Source organism: Fundulus heteroclitus, unplaced genomic scaffold (assembly GCF_011125445.2).
Source record: "Fundulus heteroclitus isolate FHET01 unplaced genomic scaffold, MU-UCD_Fhet_4.1 scaffold_101, whole genome shotgun sequence".
NCBI lineage: Eukaryota > Metazoa > Chordata > Actinopteri > Cyprinodontiformes > Fundulidae > Fundulus > Fundulus heteroclitus.
In genome coordinates, this window is record NW_023396477.1 from 381,918 (window position 1) to 399,939 (window position 18,022).

At 43.6% G+C, this 18,022-nt stretch overlaps 1 protein-coding gene across 4 annotated transcripts in view; it reads left to right on the forward strand.

Moving 5' to 3' along the window:
* The window catches only part of LOC105920181 (phospholipid phosphatase-related protein type 4), a 142,568-nt gene that overhangs the window by 78,052 nt on the left and 46,494 nt on the right, over window positions 1-18,022 (forward strand). The window contains exons 6-7 of one of the 4 annotated variants that reach the window (XM_036128588.1): window positions 556-729; window positions 14,318-16,456. The exons of 2 other annotated variants lie outside the window; for them this stretch is intronic. In XM_036128588.1, coding sequence (XP_035984481.1) covers window positions 556-729; window positions 14,318-16,006 — 1,863 coding nt within the window. In that variant the 3' untranslated portion in view covers window positions 16,007-16,456. Of the gene's footprint in view, window positions 1-555; window positions 730-14,317; window positions 16,457-18,022 lie in introns of those variants that run through there. One more of the 4 variants, XM_036128589.1, reaches the window with a different exon arrangement.

Consider the following 18,022-nt stretch of genomic DNA (forward strand, 5'->3'; position numbering starts at 1 on the left):
AATCAATTTAAAATTTGGTCTACATGCACTATGGAGCAGTGGTTAGCTCTGCTGTTTCAGAGCCAGAAGGAGGCTTTGCTTGAGTGAGTTTTGCCAGCACCCTGTGCTTCAGACAAATCTAAAAATACAACAACAACAAAAAACAATAACACCGGCAGAAATAACTGTGCAGTTATTTCAAAACACTGGGGATACAGCAGATTATCAGAGGAAGGATTATGTTTCTACATTGCAGGATTATGTTTCGTGAAGACGTGACTTGGTGGATTCTCTTTTCTTCTGCTGATAGTTGTATAGGACTCAACTATCAGCTATCAACTAGGAGTCCCTTATTTTTTAAGCAGTCACTATGAAATATGTTGTCATGTTCAGGTACAAGGTCTCAAAAGAAAATGCCTAAAGACAAACTCTAAATCATCCTCAGAAAGTATGTAGAGCTGATCAAGGCAAGTTTAAAAGATCTTGTCACACCGTCTATTGTGATGACATAAACCACTAGATAATGCAAATGGACATGAAATACATGTGACATGGCTTATTTTTTTGTGTCGACAGATGTATTTTAACAGCACACTCACAGACTCGTCCAAGCTGCTTAAGCCTCTGCTGGTCTTCTCTTTTATTATGAGTGCCATCATTTGTGGTTTGACCAGGATCATCCAGTATAAGAACCACGCTGTCGACGTTTACCTGGGATTCCTGATTGGAGGTGCTATTGCTGTGTACCTGGTAAGAGTCTATCAAAAGTAGCTTTCGTTGATCTCTCAGATGGTGAATCTAGTTACCATGAAAATGATTTCCTTTTAACTATGTTTTTTAAAACCACATTTTAATCACAAGCAGATTTGAGTTTTTTGGGAAGAGTTCATTTTAGCTCATTATGCAAAACAATTTTTTCAGACGTTGGGAGAGCTTGAGATGAATCAATGGATATTATGTAACCATAACCAGGCCATTCAATACAATATTGCATAAAACCAGTAAATGCCTTTAAAAATTAGCAAGTTTGAAACAAATGGACCAAAGGAGTCACTTCCATGAGCATTTATCACAAACCACACATGCAACCGGTAGACACATGTTGGATATAAGTGATATGATATTTAAAAGCTAGAAATCAGCAAGAGCAGTGCTTCTAAAGTCAATCATGGTTTTCCCTTTTGCACATATTTCCTTTTTTTTTTTACAGCAGGAGTTTTTTTTTAAGTATAAATGAGTCAGCTTCTTCAAATTATTTACGTTGTCACTTTCCTCAAAATACTGGGCAAGAAGAAGGAGTCGAATGTATTAATTAATCCCAGACCAATTAGTAGCTACAATTGTTTTCAATATCTAAAACTTTATTTTCATAATCAATTAACATAGCATGGTCGGTGTATACAATGAATTTTGTTTCTACAAAATGTCGCCATTTCTCCACAGCCAATACAACAGCCAAGCATTCCTTTTCTGAAGCAAAATAATTACACTCAGCACCTCTTAGGATATCTGGAAGCTTAGTTAATACTGATAAGGTCATTACAGTGAGGGATAATAACATTCTTGACATTGCAAATGAAAACATAAATGTAGCCATTATTGTTAGATTTCGGCTTTGCTCAAAACAACCACAGACTTACTCATGGTTGTCTTCATACTCTGGACCTTGTACTGACATATTGCATTGAGTGTGATCATATTATGTCCTGCGTGGCTATTTTTAGATAACATTTAAGTTTAATCTGAGTACTCTGCCTCTGAGAAAAAAATACATCATAGTAGATTTTTATCAGATAATGCTGTAAGACATTTTGAAGAATCTGTTCCATTTTTAGTTTCTTAAGTATCACAGAACAAGACAGCAGAGGGCAGCAACTTAATTTCTACCTCATCATAAATTGCCTGTGCAAATTCACGGTTATCCGGGTCATCGCAACAGCAAACAGGTTTAAACCTGAGGCAACTGGATTTTTGTCTCATCATAAATTAGCGTTATATAAACTATTCAAATAGTATAATTTCCTCATTGTGTATTACATTAAACAATTTACCCTTTTGAAAAAGAAAGTAATTATTTGCAGGATGCTGGCTACCTGAATTAATTCAGAGCTGCTTACATTAAAGCAGGAAATGGAAATTGTAGAGAAAATTGCACTCCACACATTTAGAAGAGGCCTCTGGTCGACAGAAGAGGCCATTTTCATCTGGAAAAGTTGTCTACTTTTGTATTGAAAGATCATTTGCTAATTTGAACACCATATATTTTATCATTAATAATGGAGCAGAATAATAATCTGAGGTTTAATTTGATTACAGTGGCCAAACTTGCACACAACCCTGTGTTAAACCACCCATTCCCACAGCTCTCAGCAGTGATAACTTCATAGAGTTATTGACAAATACAATCAATTCTGTTAGAAATAACATATTTTGAATCTTTCAAAATGTGACGACTACATCCTCAGTAAGTGAGGAACCATTGGAGGTAACTCTAGAACCTAATCTGTGTTGGGACTGTTTTGATCCAGGTGAGCTTTCTGAGTTATCAAAATATTAGCTTCAGCAAAGCCTTCAGCTTGTATTTTAGACCCACTCCTAACCAACATATTTAAGCATGTGTTGCCTCTGATTACCACCCCATTTCAGATATGATTAACCTGTCTGTGGTAACCAAAACTACACCACAGTCTTTTAAGTTAGCTGCTATTAAACCTTTACTTTAGAAACCAATCAAGATGACATAATACATTACAGATCTTTGTCATGTCCTCCATTCTTATTTTAAATTCTTGATAAGATAATTAATAATTAAGTCTGTTAGCATTTTCAAAATAATGACCTGTTTGATAAAAGAGTTTCCGTCAGGCCTCAGAGCTCACCATAGCACTGAAACAGCTCTGGTGAAAAGCCCTATATAAATAAACTTGCATTGTCTTCGAGAGGTTGAGGAAGGAGCTCACACAATAAGCCCATCTGCTAGTCCATGAGACTAGCATCAGGTCCAGAGTCCACCAACACCACCTGGGAAGAAGAAGCACCAGAAGAAGAGAAGAAAACTGTAGGCATGATACGAGACTAGTTACTGTTTTCCATGGTTTGGCTCACCAGGACCCTTTTTCCTTTTGATGAGCCTGCCCCTTTAACAGTGCAGCCTGCATGGAGGTGACCAAACAGAGACTCTCCACCACGTTGTGCTGTCAATCTTCAGCTGACAGATGGGCTTTACCCAGCTACATCGGCTCCTCCTAAGTGGAAGCTGGTAAACCGGAAGTGGTGGGCAATGGTGATTCTGGTGGAGTGACTGGTGAGAGGGGAAAACATTGTCTCCAGGAAGAAGAAGCCTTCATCCTTTCCTGGTTCCACTTGTCGAATTTATTGGCCAAGGCGATAGGGTGTCCAAACCTTGAGGTAAATCGATGGGAGTTTTCCACCCCCAAAAAGAAAGTTTCATGAAAGTAGATCTTTATCAGACAATGCTGTATCAAACTCTAAACAGTTATTCCCCCTTTTAATCTCTTCAGTATCACAGAATAGTATTTCTGCCATCAGCAGATGGCAGAAATATTGTTTGTTCCTATTCACAAATTGATTCCTTTGATGACTTTGTCACTTCCTTATTGCATGCTGCATTAGACAATGTAGCCCCCTTGAAAAAGAAGGTGATTATTCACTGGAAGCTGGCTCCCTGGTTTAATTTAGAGCTGCATTCTTTGAAGCACAATGTTAAGAAAAAAATGGCGCTTTACACATCTAGAGGAATCCTTTCTAATGTGGAAAGACAATCTACTATTTTATAAAATTGATCTTTGATTGTTTTTTTTATGCGCAGTAGACTATGGCGCAAGCAGCAGGATCCTTCCACAATGAGAGAGTGCCAAAATGATTATATCTAAAAATTGTAACATTGAACAGTGATGATTCTGCTTAGCAGTGTGATGAATCTCAGCATCTGTTGTTGTTTCCTGCGTCTGTAAATCCTTAATAGACGTTCGTTTGTCTTATCCACGTCCCAAAAGCCGACTCTGTCAAGTAAATTCACCAAAAGTTGCCGTCTTCGCCTGACTCGCCGCAAACAACGACGTATCACCAAGCATAACTGCCTGAATGTTACGGGCGGCGCCATTTTGATTTGCTTGGTGCCGCCTTCAATCCCAGAGAGCAGTAGTACCGCAGATCGTCACTAGGAGGCGAGAAAACTAAGGAACCGAGATAGCGTGATGTGTAAACGGTCGTCAGAACCAAGCTCGGCACGGTTAACTGATCCAAGCTTGGACCGAGCTCGGCATGGATCGGTTTAACAAGGGTATGGTAAATGGGGCTATTGACTGAAGTAGGCTGCATAAATTCAGCTGGTTTTTGGTTTTCAGGTTTATAGGCTTGGCAGGTAGTACAAATCTTTACATAGGACCACACATCCTTCATGATTGTGAGCCACCAGGCTACCCCCAAAACCCTCACCAAAATTCTTTACCTTACCAGGTGTCCAGATGATCATGGAAGTAGCATAGAAATTGGGAAATCAAGGACTTAGGCACAACTAGTTGGAACTTCTCTCCATCGTCCTTATTGATTGACTTCCTGTACCATACCTCCTGAATTTTATAGAACCCATTCTATTAGGTCTATTAGCAGTAGCTTCCTGGACCATATCAAGGAGATCAGGGTCGTTGTCCTGCGCTATTCTGATGTCTGCCAATGACAAAGGTAAGTCTGTACCCAATTTAGAAGCAGCCATTGCCACAACTGCAGATACTGCTTGGGATAGGGCATCTGGAACAGAGTTATGGAGCCCTTTTCTGTACTTTACTTTGAACTGGAACTTCTGTAGAAGGAGTACCCAACGAGTCAGTCGAGAGGATCTTTTGGGACAGTTAAACACCCGCGTTAACACAGCATGGTCAGTGTATACAAGGAATTTGGTTTCTTCTACAAAATGTCGCCATTTCTCCACAGCCAATACAACAGCCAAGCATTCCTTTTCTGAAGCAAAATAATTACACTCAGCACCTCTTAAGATATCTGGAAGCATAGGCGATGACATGTTCCCCCTCCATTGTCATCTGGACCAGTATAGCTCCTAATCCAACATCACAGGCATCAGTGTGTATCTCAAATGGCAACTGGAATTCTGGCTGCATTAATATGGGAGCCTTTGTCAAAGCATTTTTTAGTTGTTCAAATGCATGTTGGCTTTCAAATTTCCACTCTCACTTTCTGTCTTTTTTGAGGAGTAGATATAATGGAATGACTTGTCAGCAAAGTGAGAAATGAATTTGTGATAACAGACTGCCAACCCCAGGAATTGTTGTGGAACACTTTAAAGGAACAGGAAAACTTTCCCTAACTGTTTCACCTGAAGCAGAGACAGAATGAACATAACGGCCACTGAGCTTTGGCTGTTCCTTGATACATTTAGCAGATAAAACAGAGTGAGTTGCACCTGAGTCAACAACAAAAGATATTTCTTCATCCATCATCATCATAGAAAACATAGGCATTTTTTAAAAGACAGGGGTTTCTGTGTGGAAATACATGCTTGATGAAACAGCTGTGGCACATTCTAAGTGTATGATAGCCTCTGAGCAAACTATGTGGATCAGTAGAAGCAGGTACCATTTCAGTATTCAAACACAGGTGTGACGGTGTATGTGTGTGTGTGTGTGTGTGTGTGTGTGTGTGTGTGTGTGTGTGTGTGTGTGAGGCCTCACGTCCCTCGGCAGATACCTTCTCAATGAGGTTGTCCCAATTGTCCACACTTGTGACATGCATAACAACAGGACCACTGTCCACGCCCATGGCTTCTGCCCCGACTTTCACGGCCACGTCCACAACGGTTAGCTCATCCTTGCAGAGATCCACCAGAATAGAGAGTTAGGGCAGACTTGTGCAGATCAGTGTCTCTTTTGTCATCTTTCTTTTTCTTTCCTTCACTGATCACAACACCGCTGTGCAGACCATGTCTCTTTAAATCAGTCAGCTGCACGCTATGCTTCCAGCCCACATACAAAGTTTAAATTTTGCAGCAAACCTTTCCTTGTCCTCTATGGGATTTGGAAGAAGGGCAATGCTGGCCTGGATGTCAGCTGCAGGCATGATCTAAACACCAGCTCCAGCCACCTCCAGCTTGGGAAATTAAAGAATCTGTCCTTCCCATTTCTCGCTGTTTCCCATTTCTTAAGCTCATCAGGGGGGTCAGTTCTGTCCTGGGATGTCCCCTGGACCCAGTGAAGGTGGTGGGAGGCAAAAGGACTAGAAGAAAAATAACAGATGGACAGTGTCTCCCACCCCATGAATGGAGCTGTTGCAGAGTTGAACAGCTCTTTCAGTGACAGACTGCTTCATCCTATATGCTCAAGGACCTTAATATGTCTGTCCTCCCAGCTGCTGTTACACTTTATAATCTCTGCAGACTCAATAAGTGTTTGCGAATGGTTGCATGGGTTTTTGATCTGATCAACAAGCATACGCTTTAGCTACTTTGAGGTGTTTGCATGTACAGTCATGCATACTGCATACTTTTTTGACATTGTTCTGTAAATCAGCTGCTGTCTTTCCTTGACTTTACTTGAATATTGCATTTTTATCTGAGAATGCTGTGCACAATATCTTCTTTATTCCATTTCTGATAAATTCATTCTTTTTTACTTTAGAACTTAACTTTCAATGATGTTGTTATACATATTATTAATCTAGTGTGTAACTCTGTCTATGTGTTTTTGCCGCTGTCATGAGCAATTTCCCAATTGTGGGACAATAACAGTTGTTCTTATTCTACAAACTGGCTACAAACCAATCCAATGACCTTAAAGCCACATATGTTGATATTTGTGAATTAAAGATTATCCTAACAGCACACACTGCCAGACGTTCCCAGTTAATCCTCACCATTCGCTTGAGTTTCCCAGGTTTGTTTAACATTTTTTGTGCCAGCAGATACAAGGTCTGATGATATGATTACAAAATCTATCACCAGATAACCCATTGTTGGCAGTGGTCATAGGCCCCGGTGGCACCAATGTATTGAAGCCCCGCTTCTGTCAGTCTCTCCCAGGGCAGCTGTGGCTACTAACATAGCTCACCACCGTCAGGGTGTGAATGTTTACGCGAATGGGTGAATAACCCACTGCAGTGTAAAGTGCTTTGAGGTCGTCAGACCTGATAAAGCACTACACAGGTAGAAGCCATTTACCATTTACCAACCTTTGGCCCAAGTTGATCTGGTACCAAGTACACTTATGACCCATCTTGTACTGAAGTGTGGTGTTTACCCTGGATCCCCCATGCCTAGCACAGTAGTCCAAACACAATAAATAATCCCCTCGGATTCAGATCAGGAAGGCCTGCTCCACCAGGCTGTCTCATTGTTTCCCACATGAGCATTGACGTGTCCCAAGAGCACAACAGACATTCTACACTCAACAAAAATATAAACGCAACACTTTTGGTTTCGCTCCCATTTTTTACGAGATGAACTCAAAGATCTAAAACTTTTTCCACATACACAATATCACCATTTTCCTCAAATATTGTTCACAAACCAGTCTAAATCTCTGATAGTGAGCACTTCCCCTTTGCTGAGATAATCCATCCCACCTCAGCGATGTGACATATCAAGATACTGATTAGACACCATGATTAGTGCACAGGTCTGCCTTAGACTGCCACTCTGAAAGGTGCAGTTTTATCGCACAGCACAATGCCACAGATGTTGCAAGATTTGAGGGAGTTTCAATTGGCATGCTGACAGCAGGAATGTCTACCAGAGCTGTTGCTTGTGTATTGAATGTTTATTACTCTACCATAAGCCGTCTCCAAAGGCGTTTCAGAGAATTTGGCAGTACATCCAACCAGCCTCACAACCGCAGACCATGCTTAACCACACCAGCCCAGGACCTCCACATCCAGCATGTTCACCTACAAGATCGTCTGAGACCATCCACTCGGACAGCTGCTGAAACCATCGGTTTACATAACCAAACAAGTTCCGCACAAACTGTCAGAAACCGTGTCAGGGAAGCTCATCTGCATGCTCGTCGTCCTCATCGGGGTCTCCATCTGACACCAGTTCATCGTGGTAATCGACTTGAGTGGGCAAATGCTCACATTCACTGGTGTCTGGCACATTGGAGAGGTGTTCTCTTCACGGATGAATTCTGGTTTATACTGTTCAGGGCAGATGGCAGACAGTGTGTGTGGCATCGTGTGGGTGAGCGGTTTTCTGATGTCAATGTTGTAGATCGAGTGGCCCATGGTGGCGGTGGGGTTACGGTTTGGGCAGGCGTCTGTTATGGACGAAGAACACAGGTGCATTTTATTGATGGAATTTTGAATGCACAGAGACACCGTGACGAGATCCTGAGGCCCATTGTTGTGCCATACATCCAAGAACATCACCTCATGTTGCAGCATGATAATGCACGGCCCCATGTTGCAAGGATCTGTACACAACTCTTGGAAGCTGGAAATGTTCCATTTCTTGCATGGCCGGCATACTCACCGGACATGTCACCCATTGAGCATGTTTGGAATGCTCTGGATCGTCGTATACGACAGCGTGTACCTGCCAAAATGGTGATCTGCACCGCGTAATCTACTTTCAGCAGTTATCACCGGATATTGCAACCGTAAACTGCAAAAAAAAAACGGGCAGAGTTGCTCCCTCTGCTTTTACTTCCTCGGCTCCTTTGGCGGAGGGATGTTTCGTGCAAGCAGGTCTCTTAATAACCGCTGTTTCGTCACTTAGTTTAGAGCCCAAATAAGCGATTTCACTTTCAGAAACATGCCCAAAAAACCCGCAACCAGCGACTCATGAAATTTACAAGCAACTTTAGAAAAGAGAAGCCCAAAGTCGCATGAAATAAGCAGTCTTATCAACAGTGAGCGCGGGTCTGTTTTGCTACAGTCTCTAGCACTCTTGAAACTACGGAAAGCGCCGAGGGTAAGAGAAACACAGTGCGGAGTTTGCGGCGGGAAAAAAAACATTAGGATTGGTGTGTGTGTTTTGACGCACGATTAACGGCGACAAAAAAAAATTGTTAACGCATTAATAACACATTAAAACTGACAGCCCTAATGAAAACATATTCAGGATACAAATATATAATCAATATGGGCTTAAAGTGCAGACTCTCAGCTGTAATTTGAAGATATTCACATCCAAATTGGAGAAAGAGTTTAGGAATTAAAGCTCTTTTGTACATAGCCCTCCTCTTTTTCAAGGGACCAAAAATAATTGGACAATTGACTAAGAAGACTGCAAAATAAATAACATGGCTGCATGGGCTCTTCCCTCGTTAACCTGTCATCAATTAAGCAGTTAAAAGGTCTGGAGTTGATTCCAGGTGTGGCCTTTGCATTTGGAAGCTGTTACTGTGAACGCACAACATGAGGTCAAAGGTAGAGGTGGGCGGATCTACAGAAACGTTGAGCTACAGAAACGGAGAGAGGAGACGAAACTTTGCTCATTACCTGGCCCCGACAGACCCAGACCCACAGACTGACATCACTGACAGAGGCGTTTAAGACCTCCAGATATGTTACTGGAGCCCACTCAGAAAGTGTAATTAAGACCTTGAAAGAACCCAGAACATTTATCTCATTAAAAAATGCTATTTAAGATAAGATAACATTAGCTAATCTTTATTTATCCCGCGATGGGGGAATTTATAGAATTAAGGCAACAAGCAAGTGCAAACAATGCAAACAAAATTACATAAGGATTAAAAAATACAATATAAGAGGTGGATTAGGAAAAAACACCGGGCAAAATTCCCGGTATCGCCCACCTCTAGTCAAAGGAGCTCTCAATGGAGGTGAAACAGACCATCCTGAGGCAGAAAAAAAAGAAGAAATCCATCAGAGAAATAGCAGAAATTTTAGGAGTGGCCAAATCAACAGTTTGATATATTCTGAGAAAAAAGAGCGCACTGGTGAACTTGGGAACTCAAAGGCCTGGACATCCACGGAAGACAATAGTGGTGGATGATCGCAAAATGCCTTCCATGGTGAAGAAAAACCCTTCACAACATCCACTCAAGTGAAGAACATTCTCCAGGAAGTAGGTGTATCAGTATCTAAGTCTACCATAAAAAGAAGACTTCATGAGAGTAAATACAAAGGATTCACCACAAGGTGCAAACCATTAATCAGCCTCAAAAATAGAAAGGCCAGAATTTTTTATTTTATTTTGCCAAAAAAAAAAACACACGAAGAAGCTGGCCCAGTTCTGGAACAGCATTCTTTGGACAGATAAGACTAAGACCAGCCTGTACCAGAATCATGGGAAGAAGAAAGTTTGCAGAAGAATTGGAACAGCCCGTGATCCAAAAAAACACCACATCTTCTGTAAAACATGGTGTGATGGCATGGGCATGCATGGCTTCCAATGATACCGGGTCCCTTGTGTTTATTGATGATGTGCCAAAAAACAGAAGCAGCCGGATAAATTCTGAAGTGTATAGGGATATACGTTCTGCAGCTGTCTTCAGTTGCTGCCAAACCTAGCAAAAGTGATTGGTTGGCACTTAACAGTACAGGGGGACAATTATCCAAAGCACACTACAAAAGCAACCCAAGAGTTTTTTTAAAGCAATAAGCTGAATACTCTGCAATGGCCAAGTCAATTGCCAGACTTCAACCCAATCAAGCATGCATTTCATTTGTTTAAGACAAAACTTAAGGCAGAAAGACCCACAAACGAGCACCAACTGAAGACAGCTGCAGTAAAGCATCACAAAGGAGAAAACGCGGCGTTTAGTGATGTTCATGGGTTCCAGACTTCAGGCAGACATTGCCTACAAAGGATTCTCAACAAAATATTGAAATATAACATTTTACTTAGGGTTATGTTTATTTGCTTCCGACGGGCTCACCACCTGTCAGAGGGGCCAAAGGGGTCGGGTGCATTGTGTAATGGGTAGCAGTAGAGGGCGGGGACCTTGGCGTTCCGATCCTCGGCTGCAGAAGCTGGCTCTTGGGACGTGGAATGTCACCTCTCTGGTGGGGAAGGAGCCTGAGCTTGTGCGCGAGGTTGAGAGGTTCCGACTAGAGATAGTCGGACTCACCTCGACGCACTGCTCTGGCTCCGGAACCAGTCTCCTTGAGAGGGGCTGGACATTCTTCCACTCTGGAGTTGCCCATGGTGAGAGGCGCCGAGCTGGGGTTGGCATACTTGTTGCCCCCCATCTCGGTGCCTGCACGTTGGGGTTTTCCCCGGTGAACGAGAGGGTGGCCTCCCTCCGCATTCGTGTGGGGGGACGGGTTCTGACTGTTGTTTGCGCTTATGCGCCAAACAGCAGTTCGGATTACCCACCCTTTTTGCAGTCCTTGGAAGGGGTACTAGAGAGTGCCCCTCCTGGGGACTCCCTTGTTTTGCTGGGGGACTTCAACGCTCACGTGGGCAATGACAGTGGGACCTGGAGGGGCGTGGTTGGGAGGAATGGCCCACCTGATCTGAACTCGAGTGGTGTTTTGTTGTTGGACTTCTGTGCTCGTCATGGATTGTCCATCACAAACACCATGTTCAAGCATAAGGGTGTCCATATGTGCTCTTGGCACCAGGACACCCTAGGTCGCAGTTCAATGATCGACTTTGTTGTCGTTTCATCTGATCTGCGGCCGTATGTCTTGGACACTCGGGTGAAGAGAGGGGCGGAGCTCTCCACCGACCACTACCTGGTGGTGAGTTGGCTCCGATGGCGGGGGAGGAAGCCGGTCAGACCAGGCAGGCCCAAACGCACTGTGAGGGTTTGCTGGGAACGTCTGGCAGAGTCCCCTGTGAGGCGGAGCTTTAACTCCCACCTCCGGGAGAACTTTAAACACGTCCCGAGGGAGGTGGGGGACATTGAGTCTGAGTGGACCATGTTCCGCGCCTCTATTGTTGAGGCGGCTAGTCGGAGCTGTGGCCGCAAGGTTGTCGGTGCATGTCGCGGCGGCAACCTTCGAACCCGCTGGTGGACACCAGCGGTGAGGGAAGCTGTCAAGCTGAAAAAGGAGTCCTATCGGGCTTTTTTGGCCTGTGGGCCTCCGGAAGCAGCTGATGTGTACCGGCAGTCGAAGCGGCAGGCGGCTCGGCTGGTCGCCGAGGCAAAAACTCGGGCGTGGGAAGAGTTCGGAGAGGCAATGGAGAAAGACTTCCGTACGGCTTCGAAGCGATTCTGGTCCACTATCCGGCGTCTCAGGAGGGGGAAGCAGTGCAGTACCAACACTGTTTACAGTGGGGGTGGTGTGCTGCTGACCTCGACTCGGGACGTCGTGTTTCGGTGGGCGGAATACTTCGAAGACCTCCTTAATCCCACCAACACGTCTTCCATTGCGGAAGCAGAGCCTGAGGACTCTGGGTCAGGTTCTCCCATCTCTGGTGCTGAGGTTGCCGAGGTTGTTAAAAAGCTCCTCGGTGGCAAGGCCCTGGGGGTGGATGAGATTCGCCCGGAGTACCTTAAGGCTCTGGATGCCTCCCTGGTAAGGTCTATTCAGGGGTTCTGGAAAGGAGGGTCCTTCGGATAGTCGAATCTCGGATTCAGGAAGAGCAGTGTGGTTTTCGTCCTGGCCGTGGAACACTGGACCAGCTCTATACCCTCAGCAGGATTCTGGAGGGGGCATTGGATTTTGCCCAACCAGTCTACATGTGCTTTGTGGATCTGGAGAAGGCATTCGACCGTGTCCCCCGAGGGATCCTGTGGGGGGTACTCCGGGAGTATGGAGTACCGGGCCCTTTAATAAGGGCTGTCAGGTCTCTGTACGACCGGTGTCAGAGTCTGGTTCGCATTGCCGGCAGTAAGTCGGACTCGTTTCCGGTGAGAGTTGGACTCCGCCAAGGCTGCCCTTTGTCACCGATTCTGTTTATAACTTTTATGGACAGAATTTCTAGGCGCAGCCAAGGTGTTGAGGGGATCCGTTTTGGTGGCCTTAGGATTGCGTCTCTGCTATTCGCGGATGACGTGGTCCTATTGGCTTCATCAGGGCGTGATCTACAGCTCTCACTGGAGCGGTTCGCAGCCGAGTGCGAAGCAGCCGGGATGAAAATCAGTGCCTCCAAATCCGAGACCATGGTCTTCAACCGGAAAAGGGTAGAGTGCCTTCTCCGGGTTGGGGAGGATGTGCTGCCCCTAGTGGAGGAGTTTAAGTATCTTGGGGTCATGTTCACGAACGAGGGGAGGATGGAGCGGGAGATCGACAGGCGGATTGGTGCAGCGTCTGCTGTGAAGCGGGCACTGTACCGATCCGTTGTGGTAATGAGTAGAGCTCAGAGTAGAGCCGCTGCTCCTCCACTTACAGAGGAGCCAGTTGAGGTGGCTCGGGCATCTGGTCAGGATGCCTCCTGGACGCCTCCCTGGTGAGGTGTTCCGGGCACGTCCCACCGGGAGGAGGCCCAGGGGAAGACCCAGGACACGCTGGAGGGACTATGTCTCCCGGCTGGCCTGGGAACGCCTTGGGGTTCCTCCTGAGGAGCTGGCCCAAGTGGCCGGGGAGAGGGACGTCTGGGCCTCCCTACTGAAGCTGCTACCCCCGCGACCCGACCCCGGATAAGCGGAAGAAGACGGACGGACGGTTATGTTTATTTGTCCAATTACTTTTGAGCCCCTAAAATGAGGGGCATTTGTATGAAAATAGCTACAATCACTGCATGTTTAATCATATATTTTTGCTCAGCCCCTTGAATTAAACCTTAAAGTCTGCACTTCAATTACATTGAATATATATATATATATATATATATCCATCCATTTTCTGACCCGCTTAATCCCTCATGGGGTCACAGGGGTTGCTGGTGCCTATCTCCACTGTTCACTGGGCGAGGAGGCCAGAGTACCCGGCTAGAACCCATGCATGCACAGGGAGAACATGCAAACTCCATGCAGAAAGACCCAGGGTTGGATTTGAACCCAGAACCTTCCTGCTGCAAGGCAACAGTGCTATCCACATGCTCCACTGTGCAGCCCATATATATATATACATATATATATATATATATATAGATAGATAGATAGATAGATAGATAGATAGATAGATAGATAGATAGATAGATAGATAGATAATATATTTTTTTATGTAGTGTCAATGATTGTGGGGGAGTGGTGGCCTAGTGGTTAAAGCGCCTGTGTCCCGGAGGTTCTGCGTTCAACTCCCACAGACTGCCACTCTGGGTCCCTGAGCAAGACCCTTAACCCCAGATTGCTCCCTGGGTGCTGCACAATGGCAGACCACTGCTCCCCAAGGGGATGGGTTAAATACAGAGAACAAATTTCATTGGAATGTACGTTGCAATGACAATAAAGATGATGAGGATTATTATTATTCTGCATTATTAACTACAATAAATACTTCTGTTTGTTTACAGGGGGTGTATGCAGTTGGAAATTTTCAGTCAAGTGAGGAGACCAGCTGCAGTCCTCCTGTCCTTGTGCACCACCCTTCTTGCTCACTGCCACATGTAAGTCAGGAGGCTGTTCTCCATCACCTCCAGATGAAAGCAAGTATGACTGGTGAGGCTGGCATCCCCACCTCCCACTCTGAAAGCGTGCTTCATCGAGGCCTTCAGCAGCAGAGGCCTGAAGACAGCCTGAAACACTCCAATGCTAATGTGGAAGGGATGTTGCCCTGCAGCCCCCAGAGCAAAGATGCCATGATGACTTTTAGCCACACGCTCCCTCGGGTTCACACCCCTCAGGCCATTGCAGCATATGAAGAAGCCGCCAGACGCCATGCTGCCACACTTCACCATGCATCCATGGACTCCAGTCGCTCAAAGCAGCTTTTGTCTCAGTGGAAAAGCAAGAACAACAACCATAAATGTTCCATGATATCCCCAGATTCCTTTTCCTCCTCTGTTGACTCATCCTCTGGCCATACCTCCCACCTTCCACATCATGGTAGCATTGAGCTCAGATCCAGCTCTGAACCATCAACTGTGGGCATAAATGGAGGCCTTGATCCCAGCAATTACATGTCCAAGCTAACTACTGGTATTAGTACCACCCTACCCACTAACTGCAGTGGAATCACTGGAGGGGCCAGGATATCAATGCAATCTAGACCTGGGTCTTCACAGCTAGTACACATACCAGAAGATGCCCATGAAAGTTACAACACCACCTCCCAAAGGACAGTTGGGGGAGGAGGTGGAAGTGACATAACTGTCAACAGTACAGTTCAGGCTAACTGGCAAAAAGCAGCAGAGAAGACTGGAAATATGCTGAACACCCAGCCACGAATCATACAAATGATCGCTATGTCCAAACAGCAGGGTCTGCTTCAAACCCATTCCAAAAGCTTAGATGAAAGCAGCATGGGTTTCAACGATAATGGAAGTTGCCAGGGTAATACGCGTTACAGGGGACTAACTGATCAAGACCCTGTCAGCACCCCTGTACCAAGCTCACTGGGCAGCACAGCTAGTAGCATTTTAGGAAGCACTGGAGCAATTGTCAGAGTAGAGGCCCATCCTGAAAATAATAGACCAGTTATTCAGGCTCCATCCACAGATGGAAGTGGATCTTGGAGGTGGCGGTCACTGGATCATGGCAATGGAGTTAGTGGAAATACAGGGACTAGTTGTGTTGGCAGTGGGTCAGGTCCTGGAAATTTCAGGCAGACTGTTGAGCACAATGATCAAAGCGTTGACTCGGAGAGTTCAGACTCAGTACGTGAAGGGTCAGTTGACCGGAAGCATGGCAATGATAGTATTACCACAACCTCTACTGTTGGGACCCCATCCATAGTTACTGTTCACACCCAGAGCACTGGTCAGTCAGAGCAGAGGCTCCATCCTCAGAGCCTTTCGACCATAAGAGTGACCCCAGGAGATGGCAGTGGTTCTGGAGCTGGAGGAGGTGGTGTTGTAGCAGGAAGTGTTAACGTAGGTGGAGAGACGTCTTCAGAAATCCCTTCAATTGCTTCGAGTCGTGAGTCAACACTGCGAAGAAAAAGCAATAACATTTTTCTGATCCCAGAGAGAGCCAACAGTCCTGATAATGCTAGAAACGTTTTCTACAAGGGGATATCAATTACTCCTACTTTCAAGGAATAAAATCAGATGTGACCAGACAGCCATTGGAAGAAAGCAAATAAGACAAGTTTATTTTCAGAAAACCTAAGTATATAAATACTAAAGAAGTTTTTATGTAGCATGGTTCTTGTACACGTTTACACTCAAGCACAACAGTTTATGTGTTGTTAAACTAATCACTGTGTATTTTTTGTGGTAACTCTCAAGGAAACGTTTTTTTAGAGTGTCATGTTTTGAACTAATAAACCAACAACAACAAAAAACTAAGAGGACACATTTGAAAAAATATTGTTTCATAGCTGTTAAGCCAATGTTTACTTCCCTACATTGTAAATACTTTGTATACTTGAAAGTGGTGCTACACCAGCTAAAACTATTTACATTATGTAAAGCATTCTGTATTATCCAAATATGCCAATAATTATTTTACAAAGATTTACAACTATGGCAAGAAGGTTTTTATGATGCATCTTTTCTGTACAGATACTGCATCTTTAACAGAATACTGTTGGAACCATAAGTGAGCTTAGCATTTATCATGTAGCGACAAAGACAAATAAGCTGGAACTTGCACTAAAAAAGAGTTTACTCTGAATCACACTGTTTAATACAGTATGATGTATATCTATATATCTGTCTGTCTATCTATATCTATATATTACATTCAATTCAATTTTATTTATATAGCGGCAATTCATGAAACATGTCATCTTGAGGCACTTTACAAAGTCAAAATCAATCATATTATACAGATTGGTCAAATATGTCCTATATAAGGAAACCAGTTGATTGCTTCAAAGTCCAGACAAGCCGCATTCACTCCTGAAGAAGCGTAGAGCCACAGGGAGAGTCGTCTGCATTGTACATGGTTTTGCAGCAATCCCTCATACTGAGCAAGCATGAAGCTACAGTGGGAAGAAAAACTCCCCATTAACGGGAAGGAAAACCTCCAGCAGAACCGGGCTCAGTATGAACAGTCATCTGCCTCGACCGACTGGGGTTACAGAAGACAGAACAGAGACACAACAAGAGAGACAAAAAAGCACAGAAGCACACATCGATCTAGTAATCTGTTCTACATTAGATGGTAGTAGCGGGTGAGCCGTCTTCTCTGGATGATGTCACAGTTAACAGAACGCCAGACCAGGTGTACCTACTATGAAGAAAAGAGAGAGAGAGAGAGAGAGAGCAAAATATTAAAAGATGAAATGACAACAGTCATTTCAATATAATGTAATATATATATATATATATATATATATATATATATATATATATATATATATATATATATATATATATATATATATATATATAGATAGATATATATATATATATATATATATATATAGATAGATATAGATAGATAGATAGATAGATAGATAGATAGATAGATAGATAGATAGATAGATAGATAGATAGATAGATCTTGTCCTACATTTCAGCACAAACAGCAACAAAACAGTGCACTACTTTCCCAGTTTATCTCATGATTTAGCAGTGCTTTAAAAAGTCAAAGCAAAGCTTTTGAGTTTTTCTGACTCTACTTTATTTGCTTTCTTATTTGAAATAGTATTTCAGTGAAACCTATTTTGTTTGTATGAATTAAGCAAGTTGGTAAGAGTGGCTAGAAATAGAAGACCTACTTTAGCCTGAGTAAATGCAAAAAGCATGATTAAATTAATAATTTATTTATTAAAGGACAAAAAGCTATCCAAACCACGCCCTATGCGAAAAAGAAATTGTGGTCTTTGTTAAATCATACACTATTGTGATGAAAATTTTTTTATTTTTCTATTTCACTACCCACACCCAAGTCTGGTTGTCTGACAATATCAAGTAAGTTATACGGAAGATACAAATATAGAGAAATTCAACAACAGATGATAAATTGACTCATTGATCTCTATTAGTCATTAAAAAGTTACAAGGCCTCAAAAAGATAAATGGCAAAAATAGCTTTGCAGTTCCAAGGCCTAAATGAGTGCTGAGGTAAAACAACACAAAGGTCCATCTCACATAAGCCAAAACAACATT